General features: G+C 50.1%; 2 protein-coding genes across 2 annotated transcripts; one reads left to right on the top strand and one right to left on the bottom strand.

Annotated features, from left to right (window-relative positions):
- Positions 1 to 265: 265 nt before the first annotated feature.
- On the bottom strand, positions 266 to 1307 carry GPR148 (G protein-coupled receptor 148). The gene is given in 4 exon segments (XM_028093647.2): positions 266 to 389; positions 391 to 956; positions 958 to 1202; positions 1205 to 1307. Coding segments are annotated over 4 exon segments (1038 nt in total).
- A 10022-nt stretch (positions 1308 to 11329) lies between these two features.
- Positions 11330 to 19578, top strand: LOC148164731 (serine protease 40-like). The gene is made up of 5 exons (XM_088021969.1): positions 11330 to 11453; positions 12243 to 12405; positions 14335 to 14609; positions 16196 to 16362; positions 19261 to 19578. Exons 1-5 carry the CDS (start codon positions 11330 to 11332, stop codon positions 19576 to 19578), a joined length of 1047 nt encoding a protein of 348 aa, XP_087878095.1.
- Positions 19579 to 20225: the final 647 nt, after the last annotated feature.

Genomic DNA, 20225 nt, shown 5'->3' on the forward strand with positions numbered 1-20225 from the left:
GGGCCTCACCCCCACTTTGATCAGAGCTCTGCTGAATCACTTCTCTTTGCTTCCATTTTCAAGTAGAAAATCTCCACATCAGTGAGAAGTGAGCTTTCTCTGCCTAAAAACTTTTGAAATATTGAAAACCATCAGTTGAGGTCATCTTAAAGGTCCTGTTGCACAAGTATATTTCATAGTTTTCTGGAATTGGTGATAATTGGCTACTGATACATCCAACATACAATTTCTAACCTTAGTCTGTTAGACTGTGAAGTCTGTAGCTCTAAGAAATAGTGAAGATGTCACTGTGCCTCCTGGATGAGAAGTGGCCCCAGACCATCCCCAGCAACTGCTGGAAACGGAGTGTGTACAGGTATGGGAGCATGGCATGAGGAAGCATCATGAGCCTCACTGTTGACTGCCATAAGCCACACATGAGTCCTGGCATCAATGTGGTGGTACTTGGTTAGCATGATGTCCAGGGAAAACACCACAACTAGGCTAACATACAGCATGATTAGCACTGTGTGGATAAGCAGGGTACCCCTGGCCCGGGAATAGCCCTGCACACAGATGCCTGAAGTCCTAGTCTCTGCATAGATCCTCCATAAGCAATAGGTGATGAAAGCTATGCATAGAAAGAGAATGCATAAAATGCAGATGTGGGTGACAGTGACCAGGGGGCCATGGCCTTGCTCAGTGCCCAGACTCAGCTACAGGATGCATGAGGCCCCTTGCTCTAACCTAGCATCCTGGCACTTGCTAAGCCAGATGAGACATGTGGGGAAGAAGCAGGCCACCAGCCAGATGAGGGCCACCACTTTCTGGGCAGCTTCATAGGACGTGAAGGAGAAGTAGTGCAGAGGATAAGCAACTGCCAGGTAGGTGTGCAGTGCGGTGGCCATGAAGGACAAGATGGTGCTGGTATAGGCAATGAAGATGGTAACTGTGAGAGCACCACAAGCAATGAATGCAGTCCAGGGCCCAGCTGCTCAGGTTGCTGGAGGAGATGAGCATGTGGAAGACAAGGTAGGCCAGATCTGAGAGCAGGATGTTAGCCAGCAGCAGGTAGTGGGGCTCTTGCTGAAGTCTCTGGCTCTGCAGGATGGTTACCAGCAGCATGGGGCTCTGAGCCAGTGTGGCTATGGCCAGCAGGCTTGAGGGGAGGAACAACCAGCACAGCATGGTGACAGGCACGCTCAGGTCTCCGAGCCTTAGGAGGTGTTGCTGGCTAACTGAGGCATGCAGGGGGGCTCACTGATGAGCTGGTCGGAGGCTGGCCAGGCTGTTGTGTCCAGGCAACAGGGTGTCAACTGATCCCCCATGCTTCCTGGCAGGAATGGCAGGCTTTCCCACAGGTGGTTGGTTCTGTACCTGCCCAGGGTGTGGATCTCCCCTGCAAGGGTTCTGATGGTGCTACTCCTCTGAAGAAATGCTGTGCTTGAGCAGACCTTAGGAATGACTATTTAACAAAAATAAAACAACAAAGCAAAATTCTGCTCACACAGGGCTTCCTACATGCATGCACATCTGCCAGCTATCCTGGCCGCATGTGTATGGGCACACCTAAATGCATCAGCCTGTTGCCATGGTGTACTGGTCACTGATCTCCTGAGAAGTGTCTCTCACCTGGCTTAGGTGAGCAGGCTTTCTGCTCTTGAGATCCTGGCTCTGAGACTTTGGGAAGCTCTCTACATTTGTTTGCTTTTCTGTGAAAAGTGAATGCTGCCCATACAGACCTCATGGAAATGTTGCAAAAATCTAGAGGTAACATACTTAGCGCAGTGTGTAGCCTGGGATAAATGCTCAATACATGCTAGACCTTACCTTACCACACTCTCCAGAAGCTTGGGTCCTCCCTGCTGCACAGACGCCCTTGTCCTCACTGCAGAAGGAGTGCACAGGCAGAATGTTCTCAGGATCAAAGGGAGACAAAAATTTTAGACATTGAGCCATAAGAGGCCCAGCCTCATATCATGAATGCCACCTGGGCCAGATCTGGCAAGTGACACACCAGAACCCTGCTTCATCCCTCTGACTACACGGGCACTCACCTTTTGCCTCCTTTTTCTTTCTCGGGAGTGTCGGAAGCTGAAGACTTCAGAGGAAACCTGGCTTTGCCTCTTTTTTTTTTTTAAGATTTTATTTATTTATTTGAGAGAGAGAGAATGAGAGATAGAGAGCACGAGAGGGAAGAGGGTCAGAGGGAGAAGCAGACTCCCTGCTGAGCAGGGAGCCCGATGCGGGACTCGATCCCGGGACTCCAGGATCATGACCTGAGCCGAAGGCAGTCACTTAACCAACTGAGCCACCCAGGTGCCCCCTGGCTTTGCCTCTTGTCATTAACTGTGGGCTTGGCTAAATTACTTTGCCCCTCTGGGTCTCCGTGGCCCCACTGGGGAACCATGATGACAACATACCTGTCCTGGAGGCCTACATCCAGTTACAAAAGTGCTGACACTCGTTGCCAAGCAGCCTCATTCCTAAGTGTGCCCCATAGACTGAGCCTTGCCATCACAACACATCCAGGGTGCAGGTAAGGTAGCGAGACACAGGTAGACTGAGTAGCCTGGGGGCTATCACACTGGGAGAGACAGGACATCTGGCATGGTAACTCACGAGTTGGACCCCAGACTCATTCTTCTCACTGGAGCATGAGTATCACTCCTTCCTTCAGAGCTGGCAAAAGGCCCTGCTCCCTGGAGAGACCCCTGGCTCACCCCGGCCCAGGGACCATGCCTTTCTTGAGGGTTTGTTACGGCATCTTCAGGAGAAGCAGCAACCACTGCTCCTGAAGGCAGAATATGGTAAAGAATCTAAGGGTTGTTCTGTGAAAGCACATCTCCTCCAGAGACACTGCAATACCAGAGGGCTGACCCTGCCACCCTGTCTCCCCTACCAGGGCCTGTGCCCCCCAGAGGGTGTCCCCTCCTACTTCCACTGGCCCCAGGAGCTCTGTAGGTATACTTTGAGGGGCAGCCAGCATGCCTAGAGCTGGGCTGGAGGTTAGGCTACCCCTGCTGTCAGCCCATCAGAATGCCCTTCCCAGCCCCCCGCTATCAGTCTTGCCCTCAGCAGGTGCTTGTCTTAGAATACAGATGCCCTGTGTAAGGGGAATCCGTTAAATGACAACCCCTCAGTAAAAACGTAGCTGAGAGCTCAATCCTTCTGATAGCAGTGACAGGCAACAGCTTCAGGGAAATGGAAAGTGAGTAAATCTCATGATGAATGAACTGGTAAGTATAATAAAAAGCCTGCCTTGCTGTTGAGAATCATTTTATGACCTACAAAATACATAAAGCAGTCTCTTTACACCATTCGGTTTCACCTGCCCAGGGGTCACCCAGGGTGTCCTTCCTGGGAAAATGCAGGCTACTGTGGATGTGGGGTCCCTGGGATCAGCCTTGCTTGGAGGTCAGTATGCGCTGACTGCTGTGGGGATGAGCTAGCGCTGACCCCTCCTGGTTAGTGGCCCCACCACCTTTAAGCTTGATGCAAACAGATTCGAACCACCAAGTGGAACGGGCCCCTAAACTCTGCCCCCCAAGGGAGAGAGAAGCTAACAGTGACCATACACATCCTTATTGTGGGCCATCTACTGCATACAGGGACTACCACACGAAGACACGGGAACGCCACATTGCTCCTTGAACCAGCAAGACAGATTCCAGGTGGGAAACTGAGGCCAAAAGAGGTTAAGTGCCTTGCCTACAGTCATGTTGTGAGAAGGCTCAGGACAAGTAAGAAGCTGTCTTTCCCAAGACACGCAGAGGCCCCGCTGCTGTGTCCCCCAGACTTGGCAGTGAACAGGAATTACTCACTGTGGTATCAGAACGAAGCTCAGGGGTGTCAGGGGTGGGTAGTGGGCAGTGGCAGAGGTAGCCCCGAGCAGAGCCCCCACCTCACACAGCTGTGCCCACAGGCAGCCAGCAGCCAAGACTATCAGGTTGGAGTGAATGATCTAAACGGGAGCTCCTGGGCTCCTAGCAGCAATACAATGTCCCTTAGCAACAGGCCGTGTCACCCAACCAGGCTGCAGGAATGAGGCAGTGGAGAGAACCTCCACCTCCAGGCCCTCCTCTTCACAGGCCTGGCTGTATGCCTGTGTGTCAAGGAGAAGCAAAGGGAACTGACAGTGCACCTCCTGGGTGCCAGGCACTTTTGTAGACATCATTTATCCTTTAGGAATCCTTTAGAGGGTGAGGAACATGAGGCACATGCAAGGTCAAGGCATTTTCTCAAAGGCACCCAGAAAATAGACAGCAGAGCACAGGTGTATCTCACCCCAAATCGTGTGTTGTTTCCAGCCTCTCTCCATCAGCATCCCAGATGGTCTTCCTGCCTCTGCCTTTCTAGCCGGCCGTGCTGCTGGACTCTTCATCACCATCATCATTGCCCTCAACATTTCAGCCTACACATTTGGTTTCATTTTTTTAACTTATTGTTTGGTTTTTGAGTATAGTTGACACACAGTGTTACATTAGTTTCAGGTGTACAACATAGTGATTCAACAAGTCTGTATGTCATGCTGTGCTCCCCATCTGTCACCATATAGCGCTGTCACAACACCATTGACAGTTCCCTGGCTGTGCCTTTCAGCCCTGTGACTTATTCATCCCATAACTGGAAGCCATATACCCAGTTACCATCTCCCCTTCACCCATTCAATCATCCCTCCACCCCTTTTCCTCTGACAGCCATCAGTTTGTTCTCTGTATTTATAGGTCTGCTTCTGCTTTCTGTTTGTTTGTCTATTCATTTTCAAACTACATATCTTCATCACCATTATTATCACCATGTCAGCATCGCTGTCGCCATCTCTCCCGTTCTTATTTCATCACTGTCATCCCTGCATCATTTTTGCCATTCTCGTTATCACCGCGATCATTACCATCATCACTGTCACCATAATCTTCCTCCTCCTCACCATTCTCACCATCACTGTGATCACTACCACCTCATCAGCATGTTGTTCCTATATTAAATAAAACTCTCTACTGGCTTCTCATTGCTCTAAAGATGAAGACTAAGATCTTGGTCCTAATACATGAGACCGAGTACAGCCCATCCCTTATCCCTGCTTCCCTCCCTCTTCAGTCTTTGTGCTCCAGCTCACTTGCCTCTTCTCTGTTCCTTGAAGAACACATGACCCTTGCTGCGTGGGAACATTCCTACCCCCTTTCCTTGTCAGCAAGCTGTCAGTTTGAAGGACTCTTCTGGCAAATGTCTTCTCACCCCTGGAATGGACCACAGCTATCTCCTTTATTTTCATACAGTGCCCTTATTTCTTTGATACTATTTACCATGATTTGTCCTAGTGTTTTCTTGTGTGAGTCATGTCTAACGTTGTTATCAGAATCAGCTCTTTGGAGCTCATTCACCAGCACATCCTCAGTGCCGGTCACAGAAAAGGATCATGTAAATTCCAGGCTGAGGCTTAAGTGGCTTGTCCTTAAGGCCAGTGGCTTAGACAAGGAAAAGAGGTGGGATAGATGTTCCAAGTGAGGAACTCAGTTTGAGCAGAGCCAGGAGGATGAAGACCCAGCACTGCCAGGGCCCTGCCTGTGGGCCATGTTGGCTGTGGCAGGAGGTGGGGGGGAGGCAATTTATACTGCAGAGCAACAAAACAAAACTTACCTTCTATGAGGACAGAGCTGACATCCAGATGGACAATGGGCTGGAGGAGGCCTGGAGGCAGAGTGAGGTCTCTTTGTGATGGACCACATGTGTAGAAGAGGAATGCTCCTTCAAAGACAGGTCCTGAGTTGACCCTTCCATCAGTAGATATGCCACTTTTCAAGAACTGTCCTGGAGATCCTAGAGATCTCCACCATATTGACACCTTCAGAATTAGCAGATTTTTAATCCATAATCAAAGAATATTGGAATGTCATCAGCATCTCCTGGTTAAACCCAGATTTTTAAAATAATTAAATAATATATATTGATGAAAGATAAATTAAAATCCTGATAGCTCCCATAGCCCTTACTACTCTCCATCTCTTGTGTTCAGTTGTTGACCAGGCTCTCTACCACAAGGAGCCCCTCAAGTGCAAGGCTAGAGCTTGTTTACCTCCCTCCAGATGGTGTTGCCGGCTCAGCACTCCTGCCTGGTAAACCCTGGGATAAACATAAATGGACGACGGCACCCGGAACCTTGGCTGGGGCAGCTGGGACAGGAAGCCCATCGGGTTTGGTCTTCATTGCCCATATACAAAGCTGAGTGCCTCCTGCTTCTCAGGGCTGGCCTGCCCCTCACCTTCTACCCACATTACGGTGTCTACCAGCCTTCTAGTAGTCAGAGGGACTTCTTATTCATGCACTCACTGAGGCTGTAAGTAAAGTTTATTTTATTGGATTTATTTTATTGGATTCTAGCAGACAGGGGACACCTTTGAAAAGCCTCTTTATTTAAAGACTGTATTTAAAGACCCCCCCAAAGACCCCCTAAAGCCTAAAAAATCTGTTCCAGCTGAAGAAGCCCTGTGACCGTTCCTCTCTACATGGCAGCTACCCAGAGCTCTCTCAGCCCAGTCTACTCCCACTAAGTCCTCTGCCTTGTGCACTCCTCCATGGCCAGTCCCTTCGGCTTGTTCCCGCCTCTGCTCTGGAGGCCACGCCTTCCTGTCTTCTGTAGCCTTGGGTCCTCTCCATCACATCACCCTGCTGCTTCCTGAACTACTTCGTTCACACTTGGGATTTATTTAATTCTGAAGGTTAATATACAACACTCTGGTCTTTTAGTATCATTGTGACTATTTTAAATATATTGAAAAATGCAAAGAGGAATTAACAAATGCTCCTAGACCCACTACCCAAAATTAACAAATGTTCATGTTTTGCCATATTTGCTTCCAATTAACAAATGTTCATGTTTTGCCATATTTGCTTCCAATAATTTTATATATCATTTTACTATTACATATATAGAGATATATATAATATTATATGTTTTATATGCAGTATATACATATATAGCATATAAATATAACAAAATATTTCACACATAGTTTACAGCCCCTTTTGTCACTATCCTCTGGCCTTTTCCCTTTCCTGCCTACCTAAGGAGGAACATCCACTCTGAATTTGGTCTATATTCCTCCTGCCTATGTGTTTGAATTTTCATTGCCAATATGTGGTTCCCAGAGCATATATAGTATTGATGTTCATGTTTGGTATTGTACTGTGATTTAATTCTGCTATTGCATTTTTTACTCAGTATTATACTTTGTAGGCCAGTGTTTTTCCCACACAGATCTAGTTCATTCTATGAAAATGCCCTACAGCATTTCATTCTCTGACCATACCACCACACTTTATCCTTTACCTATTGATGGACATGTATACTATTTCCAGTGTAAGCAGAGCAGTGATGAGGAGTCTCTGTATGTACACATATGATGTTTCTCTAGAGGTACCATTGCTTGACCATGAGGAATCACACTATTCGTCAGCATTTTCCTTTCGCAGGCAACATGTAGGTGGGATGGGAAATGGATAGTACCACTGTGCACAGAGTCACGTCTGAGGCCTGAGCACCTGCAATGAACTGAAGACATCCACAGGTGACAGGAAAGCGTGCTTGGGGTGCCAGTGGATCAGGCTCTTCCTGGCCCTGCCCTCAGTGGCTGGGGAGGGAAAGGCCATCACGGGCCTCAGGTGCAACATCCCAGCTGCACATCATCACTCCACAGTAAGGCTGTGTCACACACAAGGACGCAGCCTCTGCCTCGAGGGAGCTTGTAGTGCAGCAGGAGGGTGGGAAAACGGGGCAGTGCACCCACAGGACAGAAGAGAGGAAGACAATGTTTTTAAGATTCCCCACAAAGTGCCAAGGGAATTCCTAGAGAGAGTGAGCTTCCACTTGGCGGGGAAGGACACAGAGGAAGCCATTAGAGGGTCTGGGATGGTGCAGATGGTCGGGAGATTGGAGGGACATGGGTATACACTGAAGAGAGGGATGGTGCAAAGTGTAGCTACCAGAGAATCAGTGTACCTAAGAGGATGGATGCCATGTCCTAAGTCTGGGGATAGAAGCTGGTGAAGGCAATCTCAAACAGTTTAATGCTGCCACGTTGTGGCAAGGCTCAGAGGAACTTACTACTAGAGGAAAGAGAAAGTGGAAAACCCTGACTGGGCATGAAAATGCCAGAAGGGAAGGTACTGTCCTGTCCCAGCAATTGTAGGTGGTCACTGCAGTGGGGCCTGCAGAGAGGCTATGTGGAACTGTGCCTATGGTCATGGGTGCTGGAGCCTGCTAATTGGGCCCAGTTCTGGCACTGACCCCACCTGCATGTCACTTTGCCTCTCCAGGATTCTGGTTCCTCGTGTGTGAGGTAGGAAATAGGACCGTCCATCCCCACAGGTGGCTGTGTGAGCTCACAGTCCTTGCCCCTCTGCACCAGCCCAGGCTGCCGCTGCTCATAGCGCACCCTCCACTTCTCCAGACCCACCCAGCTCACGATGGTGGCAGCCCTGTCCCAAGCTTATCTTCTGCATTCCCTTGGAAACAGCATGGAGTTGGGACAAGTTGGGGAAAGCTTAGGGCTCTGATTGACTAGAAGCAGGACATAGGGGGGTAAGGATTTGTTTTCCTTGGATTCTGTTTCCTCACCTGTGAACTGCCAATGTACATAGTTGTGGAGATGACACATGGGAGGTGTGGAAGGCATATGTTCCAATGCCAGACATGTCCTTCCCTCCCCCTGAGCACTTCAGAAGCAGCCCAGATGGTGAGCAGCAAATCTCCTATACCTCATCCTCTCCAAAGTCCCCTTCATCTCCCACATTCCCTGAAAACAGTTTTCCTCTGGCTTCTCATGGGGAGGTTGCCTTTGTCCTCAGACATACCTGCCTGGTGCACCCTGGCTCCTGCCCAGTTGTCGCTCCTAGCTTCTGCAATGCCTCCATTCCCCCACTCCTGATGCCTCCTTTGAGCCCTGGTCATCGTGCTTTCCCGCCCTCCCCATCCTGTTCGCTTCCTCCAGCTTACCTTCAAAACTCTCAATCTTGTACTCTATGTCTCTGACTATATTAGGGTTTTCAGTTTTTGTGTGTGTTTGAGGAGTGGAGGGTGTATATATATAACTTCTCAACAGGAAGCCAATTTAGAGAAGGAGTTATCTCAAAAATATGTGTGGATGTGGCTTTGTCTAATAGTGTGAAACCAAGTGAAATTCACACAAGGACCACAAGGTTCCAGAGTTGATGTCAGCAGGACTATGGCAGTCTGGTACTAACAGAGATCAGAGGATGTACAAAATGAAAGTTGGACCCTCAGATCTCCACTAGGGGGAAGCAAGCTGACAGAGCTATTCAGGTGCAAATTTGGTGCAACAATGTGCTCCTTCCCCCCAAAAAAGGACATGGTAAGTGTTCCCAATTATTTTCTTTGTGATTTTTACAGAGAGTCTCCATTATTTCAAATGAATTTAGAACAGTATTTTAACATGCTTCTTTAAAATATAGTCATTGAGATTGCAGCTATAATTCATGAAATTATCAATTAAGGAATACATGACTCATAACAGAAAAATTTAGAACTTCATTCAGGTAAATCTCTAAAGCACTACAAACATTCTTTTATAGATTTTGAAAATTTCCTGTTAAGTTTAAGGAAATATTAAAGGGCAAGAAAAAGTAAGGAAGAGGGAAAGAAAAACAAAACAGTTCAGAGAGTATAAAAGAAGCAAGTATTTAAAATTAAAAAATAATTTAAAAAGGAAGGATGACCAAGAGTCCAAAGGGCAGAGCCAAGAGTCAGAGAATTTTTTCCTAAGGGCTTGAGACCTTGCCCAGTAGGATATATAAACTTATGGATGGACAAGTAACTCCTTTTTACTTTCCATCTCCCCTCCTCCTCCCTCTTTGAATGGCAATGTCTGTGATTGTTATCCTGGGCCTGTCCCACCATTGTATGTTGGGAATATTAGGTTGGTAGTTTCTTCAGTTTTCTAGGTCCACAAATGGAGGAAGAACTGTGGTTATGAACTATATTTAATGGATTAAACCTTGGAACCTCATCCTCACCTAACTTAGAGGATTTCAATAATGAGATTTTGGACTTTGAGCTGAGGAGATACTGATGTTTACATTGAGATGAGGTTGGCTCACAGACAGGATCCTGGACACGGAGGGCAAGGAGAGACTATAACAAGAGGTAGGCTGCTGCAGATTGGTAGATGGCAGGTTTAATTCGCAAGGGACTTTAGGTATGAGGCTTGTCTTAGGGGAATCACAAGATGACTGGATCTCTACACTGGCAGGCCATGATCTTAAAGTTTATATAGAAGCCTTTACTGGGGGGCGCCTGGGTGGCTCAGTCGGTTAAGTGTCTGACTTCAGCTCAGGTCATGATCCCAGGGTCCTGGGATCGAGCCCCACATTGGGCTCCCTGCTCAGCGGGAAGCCTGCTTCTCCCTCTCCCTCTGCCTGCCACTCCTCCTGCCTGTGCTCTCTCTCTCTGTCAAAAAAATAAATAAAATCTTAAAGAAGAAGAAGAAGAAGAAGAAGCAGCCTTTACTGGACTCAGCCACATATCTTAGTCCAGATGGTCTCAACAACACCTTACTCTCTCAAGGCTGTGTCCTTGAAGCAGCTCCCACTTGGTAGGCAGAGCATACATTCCAAGGCCAGGAGAGAGAGTGCAGAGCCTCCAATTGCCTGGGTCCAGCTGTAAGATCAACCAATGGTCCAGTCCTCTTAGTGACCTCCTTTAACAGATGAGACTCTGAATTTTGAGCTGATACTGTAATGGGATGAGGCCTTTGGAGTTGTTGGGATATAGTGAATGATTTTGCATTTGGAAAGAACATGAGTGGTTAGCAGTCAGAGGTTGGACTCCCCATACAACCCATACACTTGCATAATGCCCTCCTGATGAAATATCCACCCATGATTATGCCATGCTGTTTTGCACCAGTGAGTTTAAGTAAGGGATATTATCCATAGTGGGTCTGACCTAATTATGTGAACAGGGGGAGGGGGCAGAAATGAGTGCATTGGATCTTGAAAGCTAGTTGGAAATATTTGGTGACATTATAGAAGTGCCTAGCCTCTCTGATCATTAGTGCCTATTCCTGGGCATACACCATAATTGTCCTGATGTCTCTGCTATCAAACTGGGGTCCCTGGGCAGAAGACTCTATGTGCCCTCTGCTTCCCCCTTCAGCCTGGGGCCTCCGGGCTCCAGGCACATGCCGTCCACTGCCTTCTCTGGCTATTCAAGCAGGCCGCAGAGTGGGCTGGGAGGGGGACACTCCCTACGGAGGGAGGCGGTTTCCCGGCGGCCCCCGCAGCCTCGCGCCGCGCAGTCCACTCATCCAGGAGTCGGACGTGGACTGGCCGGATGGCAAGCGCCCAGGCCAAGGGCTCAGGCCCAGGCTGGCAGGGGGCCTGCGTGCTAGCCACAGCCCTGCTCTGGCTGCGTCCGCTGCTGCTGCGCGCTGAGCCCAACGGAACCACCGCAGATGGTGAGTGAGTGGGCGAGGGGTGTCAGGTTCGCCCACCTCTCAAGGGCCCCCCCAAACCCCACCAGCCAGGAGGACCTCTAACTGGCCAAGTGGGGCTCTTGAGTCTCTGGGTCCCTGGTGGGGCCCTCCTTGGGTCAGGGAGGGCCAAGGCCTAGGAGACCAGGCTCTTTCCCACTGGGTCTCAAGCATCTTCAGTTCAAGGGAGGAGGTCTGGCACTGGCCCGTCATTTTGGGCCCCCACACCTTCTTCATTTTAAGAATGGGGATGCAGTGCTTCAGCGGGAGAATTGTGAAGCAGAATGTGTTCCATGTGGCCTCAGTTTCCCTAGAATATTAGGCTTGGGGTGGGGGGGTGCAACCACTTAATCATCTATAACCCTGAGCAAACAGCATCCCTCAGAAGTCCTCAGTTTTGGGGACTTCAAACAGTGGTGTGCTAGTTAAGTTAAATAAGGTCTGGGGAAGTGCCTGGGGCGGCACCACCTCCGAGACCTCTGCACCCCAGTGAGTGCAGATGTGTACCTCTGCAGCTGCCTGCTTCCCTCCCCCTCGATGACCACTCCCCCTTCTTACTCAGACCCAAAGACTGCTTCCTTTGCACTACCATCACCAGCAAAGCCAGGCGGGCATTTGTTACATGAGCAGTGTCACTTCACCCTGGGCCTTGGATTTTCCAGCTGAAAGTGAGGAGGGTCCATGGTGGCCCTGAGCCTGTTGATGCTGACATTTGGAGACACCAAGGCTGGCATCCATAATACAGGTGCTTCATGGGTAGGATTGTCTCCACAGTGTGTGGGAAGCCAGCAGTAAGTGGGAAGATCTTTGGTGGCCAGAACGCACCTGACCAACGGTGGCCATGGCAGGCCAGCCTGCTCTACCTTGGCAAGCACATCTGCGGAGCTGCCCTCATAGATGCCTACTGGGTGATCTCAGCTGCCCACTGCTTCCAAAAGTACGTGTTCCCAATGGGCCCAGCTGCTGGGGTGGGATTGGGGAGGGAGTCATAAGATGGACAGAACAGAAGGGGTTGAAGAATGTCCCAGCCCTTTTTCCTTAGGGAAAGGCTGTTGCCCCTGCCTTTGACCCAGCAGTCCCCTCTACTTGGAATGCCATGCTTACTCACCACCTGACTCCAGTCTCCTGACTGTCTGAGTTCACATCTCCCAGGACAAAGGCCATTTACCTCATCTCTTCCTCTGGGGATATCCCCATCTGTCCCCCTCCTCACACTTTGGTAATACCAAGATGGCTTGGTTATCTCAGCTACATGTACATTACTTTTAAATAGTTAAATGGAAATTAACTCTAATTGTGATTATCAGCAAATACTGGAAAACAGACTTTAGTTCCAAAAGAATTGCCTCCAGCCCACTCTTTGTCTTCCTTAAACTTTAGGATTCTAAGTCCTGTTCTCACTCAAGGTAGACTCTGGTTTCTGCATCCTGCCCAGCTCTCGACAGTCCAACAAGATCTCAGGGGGTTTCAGTTTACTCTTATGCAAATGGTAGTAGATATGTAGTGTCCCCGGCTGAACATATGGCACAGGCTTTAGGCTTTAAGTCAGAGCAATATTTTCAGGGCCCCCACTTCCCAGGGCTGGGGGAGCATCAGTTAGGGCCTGGACAAAATGGACAATTATTTTGTACTCTTCCAGTCAGGCTGTTCAGAGGTCATCATCAGCACAACTGCCAGAGACTTCCCTGGGTCCTAACCACCCACACATTCTAGCACATTTCTCTCTGAAGGCATCCCAGGGCACAGCCTGTTTAACCAGCACCCAGAAATTCCTGTCACTGCTGTGGAACTATGTGCCTAAGAGATCCTGTGGTCATCATTGTCCCTATAGGCCAGAGTGAGGCATGAAGCAAATGGTTTCTGTCCTGGGAGACGGGATGCAAATAGGCTGCTCCTCAGGTGTATCCTGAACTTACTCTGTGTCCAGACGGAGTGGGGAGAACATCACACTCCAAGTCAGAGGAGGTCGAGCCATTGGCATCAACTGGCTTTGAGACCCCACTTGGGTTTTATTCATTTATTCAGCACCCACAAGTGCCAGGCCCCATATGAGGCCCACTGTGGAGGATGTGGAGATGCAGACCTTGAAGCTTCTTATACTATCAGGAAAGTGAGACATAAACCCAACTACTGTGATGCAGGATGGAGAGGCCAGAATATGCAAGAGAATGAATTCTGAGCCAGTGTCAGGAAAGATGCCATGCATCCTATAAGAGGGGCTTGGAGCTAGCAAGGCTTTGTGGGAGAAGAGTACAGGCATGTGGAATCTGGGCAAAGTAGCAGCACAAGCAGGCCATTTGTGTGGGAAAATTGCTCATGTTCCAGAGATAAGGAGAAGTTCAGTTACATGCATTCCCCTATTTGCTCCACACAGACTCACTGAGTGCCTGTCTCCAGATGGGGACCAGTCTTGGAGAAGTATGTGTGTGTGAAGACTGGGAAGAGGGAATGGATCATTCTGGGCTGGGAAATGGGGTCTTTGAGAACTACTTCAAGCCATGGAACAGTCCAATGTTTCTAGTCAGAACTGGGAACGAGCCAAGTCTTCTCTCCTCTAAAATAAAGGAGTATAGTTTGATGTACTCTGCTGTTTCTTTCCAGCACTGAGATTCTCTGCTCCTTTGATTTGGGGGCATACTGGGGAAGCCATCAGACACTTTCACAGGACAAATGTCCTGAGGCTACAGACAGACATCCAACCCAAATGACAAGAATATTAGGAAGGGAGGAGAGAGCAACCTCTGGAATAATGGTGGTGTCTGGTTGCTTACGAGAGTGGGGGGAGTTGAGGGTAGACAGGTGAGGATGTGAGGGTGCTGGCCCAGGCCACAGCGGAGACAGGTGACAATGCAGCATCTCATGACAGGTCCCATGAACCATCTGACTACCGGATCCTGCTCGGGTACCATCAGCTCCAACATCCCACTGAGCATAGCCGACAGATGACAGTGTATCAACTCATTGTTCACAGTGAATTTAACAAGCGCTACTTCATGGGAAGCGACATCGCCCTGTTGCAACTGCATCTGTCTGTGAACTTTACTTCCCACATTCTCCCCGCCTGCCTCCCAGGGCCGACCACGAAGCTGCCCATTCACAGCAGCTGCTGGATCACTGGCTGGGGGATGATCACCGAGGATGGTGAGTAGGGGTGGGGCAGGCCGGGAGGGCAAGATCCAAGGAGGAGGGAGGTATGATGCCCATTGTAGGGCCCTTCCAGCCTGGAAACCATGTCTGGCAAATTTCTTTCTGCCCATGGATCAAAAAGTCTGAGCATCACTAACTTTCAGAGTCAGGAACTTGGGTCCTTGGAATCCAAGCCATTCTGGATTCCACCCTGACTCCAAGGTCCTGCTTGGGACCATGTCAGGCCCCTCCAAGGCTTCACCAAACACCTCTTGGGCTTCCCCTGCCATGGAAGGTACATGGGGCAGCAGGAAGGAAATAAAAGCAGGCCTGCTTGCCAGCCTGTGAGGCGAAGTTGGGCTGTTGACAGCTTAAGAACATTTTCCTCTGTGACTTTTACTTCCCCTCATCCATTACCTCAAGTAAAACTGGCCCATTTTGCCAGCTTGCTTGCTAGTATATTTTTAGGCTGAGACAGGAGAAATGGTGGGATTTTTGACACAATGGTGAATACTATACTTTTGTCTTAGGAAAACATACTTTTGAGTGAAAAAACTAGAATGTACATTTGGCTGACCTGTAGGGTCATAGGTCTGCCATGATCTGGTGGAGTATCTCTGGTGGCACTGGGGGCAAGACTTGCTGGGCTGAGCCCCTGGCCCCTAACTGTCAGGCACAGTCTCTGGTCATGAGAACCACCAGCTCTCCAGCACTTCCAGAGACAGCCTCCTGGGATGGACTATGGCTCTGTAAGGACCACGGGCAGAGCCAGGAGGGTTCTACAAGACAGTCGGAGGCCAGGACTTGGGGCAGGAGGGGAAGGCACAGGCCAGATCAGGAGAGACGGAGCCGACAGAGCCGACGGAGCCTGCAGCTCTGCGGCTTCCTCCACGTCCTCCCCTGACCACAGCCGCGAGGCCAGGGCTGCCCCCGGGGACCCCCGAGAGCTGCACATGAGCAGTGCTGCCTGGGGTGGGGGGCTGTCCCCGTGCCACTGTGCTGCCACATGCAAACACCAGTCAGCCCTGGGAGCCATGTGCAGACACAGAGGACACATGGGGAGCCTCTCCAGACCAGCTGCCGCTTGAGGCTGGGCCATGTCTTCTTGGTCAGACTCCCTCAGCCCACCTGGCATCTCGCAGGCACATCGATGCCACCCAGCCCAGACTCCCCGCTTCCACCCTCTGTGCTTCTACTTCCAGCTCTGCATAGCTGCCCCTGTCATTGTTTTCAAAACATAAGGAGACCCTTCAGTTGTTTTCCCAGTGTGCTTAGCATGAAATCCGAACTGCACGGCCTGGTGAGGAGGCCCTGCTTGCTCCGGACCCTGGTATGACCTGGCCTCACCTCATACAACCCCCACTCCCACCCCATGCAGCCACGTAGACCTCCCCCCAGCCCTTCCTGCTGCAGGCCCCTCACCTTTGTGCTCCTGTCCATCCTACACGTCTTGTCCCCTCATCTTTGCAAGTCCTCTGAGAGACGCCCCAATCCTGTCAGCTAGAATCGGCAGCATGTCCATGAGCCGGCAGGGGGGAGAGGGAGCGAGCCTCCCTCCCAGGCTCCACCCCACATCTGCCCTCTCCCCCACCCCCCTGCAGATTTCCTGGCCTCACCATTGCAGCTGCAGGAAGGAGAGGTTGGCATTGTTGACAGTGAGATCTGTAAAATCTATTTCCAATCACCAGACTCCAGCAGCAGTGAATATTCTATACACGAGGATATGTTTTGTGCCGGGGACCTCATGACAGGAAAGTCCATCTGCCGAGTAAGTGACATGGGCTCCGGGTGTCCCGTGGGAACTCAGGCTGCGCCTCTTCTCCTGTGGGGTCTGCCCCCGTCTGTCACCTCTGAATCCTGCCCCAGCCCCCGACTTCCTCCTCCTAAGCCCAGCCCAGCCTCAAGTGTCAGAGCTGAAGCTCAGAAGTCCCCAAAGGGTGCTAGTTAATACCATACCTGTCTTCTTTAAAAAAACACTGTTGAAGCATAGCATACGTAGAAAAGGGCATAATTCACAGATGTGCTGTTCAGTGTAGTTTTAGAAATTGGCACACTCATGTAACCAGCACCAGAAGAGTCCTCCTCATACCGCCTTCTTGTCACTAACTCCCTGAGAGTAGCTCTGGCTTCTGAAGCTGCTGGGGATTCGTGTTGAGACTTACATACAGGGAATGAGACAGGATGCATTTTCGTCTGGTCTCCTCCAGGCAAGGTTATGTTTGCAAGATTTATCCAACTTAGGTGTAGTTTACATCGTTCGTTTACTGCTATATGGTAACCGCTGTGTGAACATACTATCCCTTTATCTATCCTTTCTAGTCTTGGTGGCATTTGGATAGTTTCCACTTGAGACCATTGCAGATAGATTTGCTATGAACATCCTAGCGCATATGTCTCAGTGCCCATGGGTTCATATTTGGGTGCGGTATAACCCTAGGAGTAGAATTACTGTGCCATGAGGTATGCAAGCTTCGTCTCTCACAGGTACCGGAGAGCAGCTTTCTAACCTGCTTGGTAGCAGTTTGCACTCCCACTAGCAGTGGCTGAGAGTTGTCTTTGCTCTGTGTTGTCTCCAGTACTTCATGTTGCCTGCCACTTTCAATTTAACAATTTCATGTGATTTTTAATTTTATTTCTCTGGTGAATAATGGAGATAAGCACTTTTTCATATATATATTGCCTCTTTTAAAGAATGACTATTTATGGTTTTTTTCATTGTTTCTATGGGGTCATGTGCCTTTCTTACTGAACAGGCCATGAGTATGTTATTGGACATATGTGTTAAGAATGTCCTTTACTCGATGGAATCCTCTCTTTTATGGTGGGGAAACTGAGACACAGAGAGGAAAGTGGATAGCCCAAGGTGAGGTAGCATGACAGTCAAACCTAGAAAACCAATGCCCTCCTCTGGAGCTGTGGCCCCCACGGGCTTCCTTCTATAGCCCCCCCGCACCCCCCCGCCTCCTGCTCCTTCTTGTTAGCTCTTTGTCTCTCTCCTTGGCCATCTCCCACCAGCTCAGAAACATACTGTCGTGATTCCCATCTTCAAACGCCCTACATGCACCTTCTCTCCTCCCCAAACCCCTGCCCTGGGCCCTGATTCTCAGCCTGCCTTCCCAGCAGGGCTCACCCCAGTGGTGTCTGCATAGGCCCTCTCCAGCTTGCTCCTGTCTCTTTCTGGGCTCCTCAGCCCATTCCATCAGGTTTTTGTGCTTGCCCTTTCTCCACAGTGCTCCAATCAAGATAGCTAGATGCCTAGGTCTCACCTCTGACCTCTTCCCACCTGGTGCTCAGCCATGCACCTGCAACATCTCCCATCACAATCAGAGGGCAGGCCCTCCTCTGTCACCTGCTCTCTTCGACCTCTTTCTGACCTCCGCACACCAAGGACCCACCACTCCGCCCTATCCTGCTTTTCTGGCCCTGCTCCATTTTTACCTTAGATGGAGGGAAAGGGCCAGATGTGCCAAATCGTATGCTTCAGCCTTTCTCTCCTGTCTTTGTTGTACTCTTTCTGCTCAAAGTAGTGTCCTGACTGGGCTCCCTGTGCTGATTTCTGCCCTACCACTGGCTGTGCTTCATCCAGCCTCAGAAAATCCTACCATCCTTCTAGAATCTGGACCAGGTCACATTACTTCCCTGCTGAGTGTCCTTCACTGTCTCATCACCCCGACCCTCCCAGCTGATAAGGGACTGGGACTTGGCCCTGTCACTCCTTGGCCTCACCTATTCCAAGCAGGCTGGCTACCTGTGCCTGGATCTTTCCGGTCAAGCCTTGCACATCGCTCCCATCTTGGCTCAGAGGCTATCTGGTGCTCCAGCTAGGGCAGCCCTTCTTGCCACTCACCACCCCCTGGCACCTCTGTTCCACATCTTGCATCTGCAGATGTGTGTGATCTACTGTCTGTCTTCATTGTCCACATCACTTTTGTGTCTCCTGCACGCAGAGGGGACTTGGTCATGTTTATTCAACAGAAGGCTGGAAGGATGCTGTGTTTCCTTGGTCCCTACTTCTTAGACCATGATATGGAAGCATTACGCCCCATGGTGGCAGGTGCCTTCCTGTCTTGGAGTCCTGAGCTCCAAGTCCCCAGCATTCTTCTGGGACCCCTTGGGCACCCTACCATTCTGACCACCCTACCAGTCCAGGCTCAGGCATCACTTCTTTTCCTCAGACACATCTCACAGTTTGCATTTTCTCAAGAAGCTCAGCAAAGAATTAGAGGGAAAACTAGAGAACTTAAGTCCAAAAATAAAGGCTCAGGTGGGATGCAGTCCTGGCCTGAGGATTCAGCTAGGTGCTACCAGGTGCTACCTTCTCTCCCATAGAGCTGAAAGCACAAAGGGCTGGCATCCAACACCTGGAGCCCCCCTGTACATTCTCATAGGTCTGTGACTGCCAGCCTAGGGCCCCTCCAGAGCTTTGTGAGTTGAGCTCCAGAGCCTACCCTTGAGATTTTGATTGAAGAGGTCTGCAGTGGGACCCTGTGTCTGGACTTTTCAAATGCTTCACGTGATTCTGAGGAGAACCACTCACAGCCCACGTGACACAAGGCTTCCTAAATTCCACTCTGGTGGAGGACAAGAGCACTGTCTTCACACTGCCTAAAACATATGTGTCCCTCTCTATCTTGGTTCCCACAACTCATTCTGCCTCTTTCCTCAGGGAGATTCTGGGGGCCCCCTGGTCTGCAAGCTGAACAGTAGTACTTGGTTTCTGATGGGGCTGTCTAGCTGGAGCCTGGCCTGCCGCTACCCCATAAGCCCCAGCGTCTTCACTAGGCTCACCTACTTCTCCAGCTGGATCAGTGAGAAGCAGAAGAACTCGCCCAATCCTGAACCTTCTTTTGCTCCTCCTCAAGAAAAACCTCCTATTTTGAGTGACTTCACTTCTCTGGGCACCGTCCACAAGCCCAGCACCTGCATAACCCTTGTGTCTTCACAGACCTCCCTCCTGCTGCTGATTTCCCTAAGGACTCTGTGACAGAACCCATGGTGCCCCTTCCTGGCCCACCCCCCACAAGCTTGTCTGCATTAGTGCCAACGGGCTCTGCATTCTTCTTAACTGTGTCCATCTCTGAGCTCTCCTGTGCATCTGAGGCCTGCTGCAGGCCTGACAAAATAAAAATAATTAAAGAAGTTTCCCGCCCCTGTTATGGACCTGTCAGAGCTACCAACCACCCCCACGCTATTGTTCTTCAAGCTCCTCAGCACAGGAAGATCTCCCTCCTCCCTGGAATAAGGGTGGGGAAGAGAGGGACACTCAGGGGCTTGCTGGCCATCCAGAGCTGAGCCACTAGCCTTGAGGAGTCTTCCAGAAGAGTTATCATGGCTTAGAGGCCAGAGTCTCACCTCATGGAGGAAAGGCATGCTCTAGGTCCCACAGAGAACTAGTGGGGACGGGTCCTCCTAGAGGTGGATGATTTGCCATGAGCTGGGCATGAAGAAAGATATTCTAGGCCCACAGGTCACATAGGCTCTGTTGGAAAGACTCTGTTTGAAGTAGACTGTGAAGGGTCCTGGCCATCAGGCTAGGGTCTGAAGTATCAGGTCAGCTGCCCTCAGAGCTCTACTCCAGGGTTAGCTCTCAGTCTATTCCCCTAGTACCCACAGCTCTGTCTTTCCCCAGTC

The sequence above is a fragment of the Eumetopias jubatus genome, unplaced genomic scaffold (genome assembly GCF_037043125.1).
Source record: "Eumetopias jubatus isolate StellerSeaLion01/CBP00866 unplaced genomic scaffold, mEumJub1_p1.0 scaffold_3, whole genome shotgun sequence".
Lineage (NCBI taxonomy): Eukaryota > Metazoa > Chordata > Mammalia > Carnivora > Otariidae > Eumetopias > Eumetopias jubatus.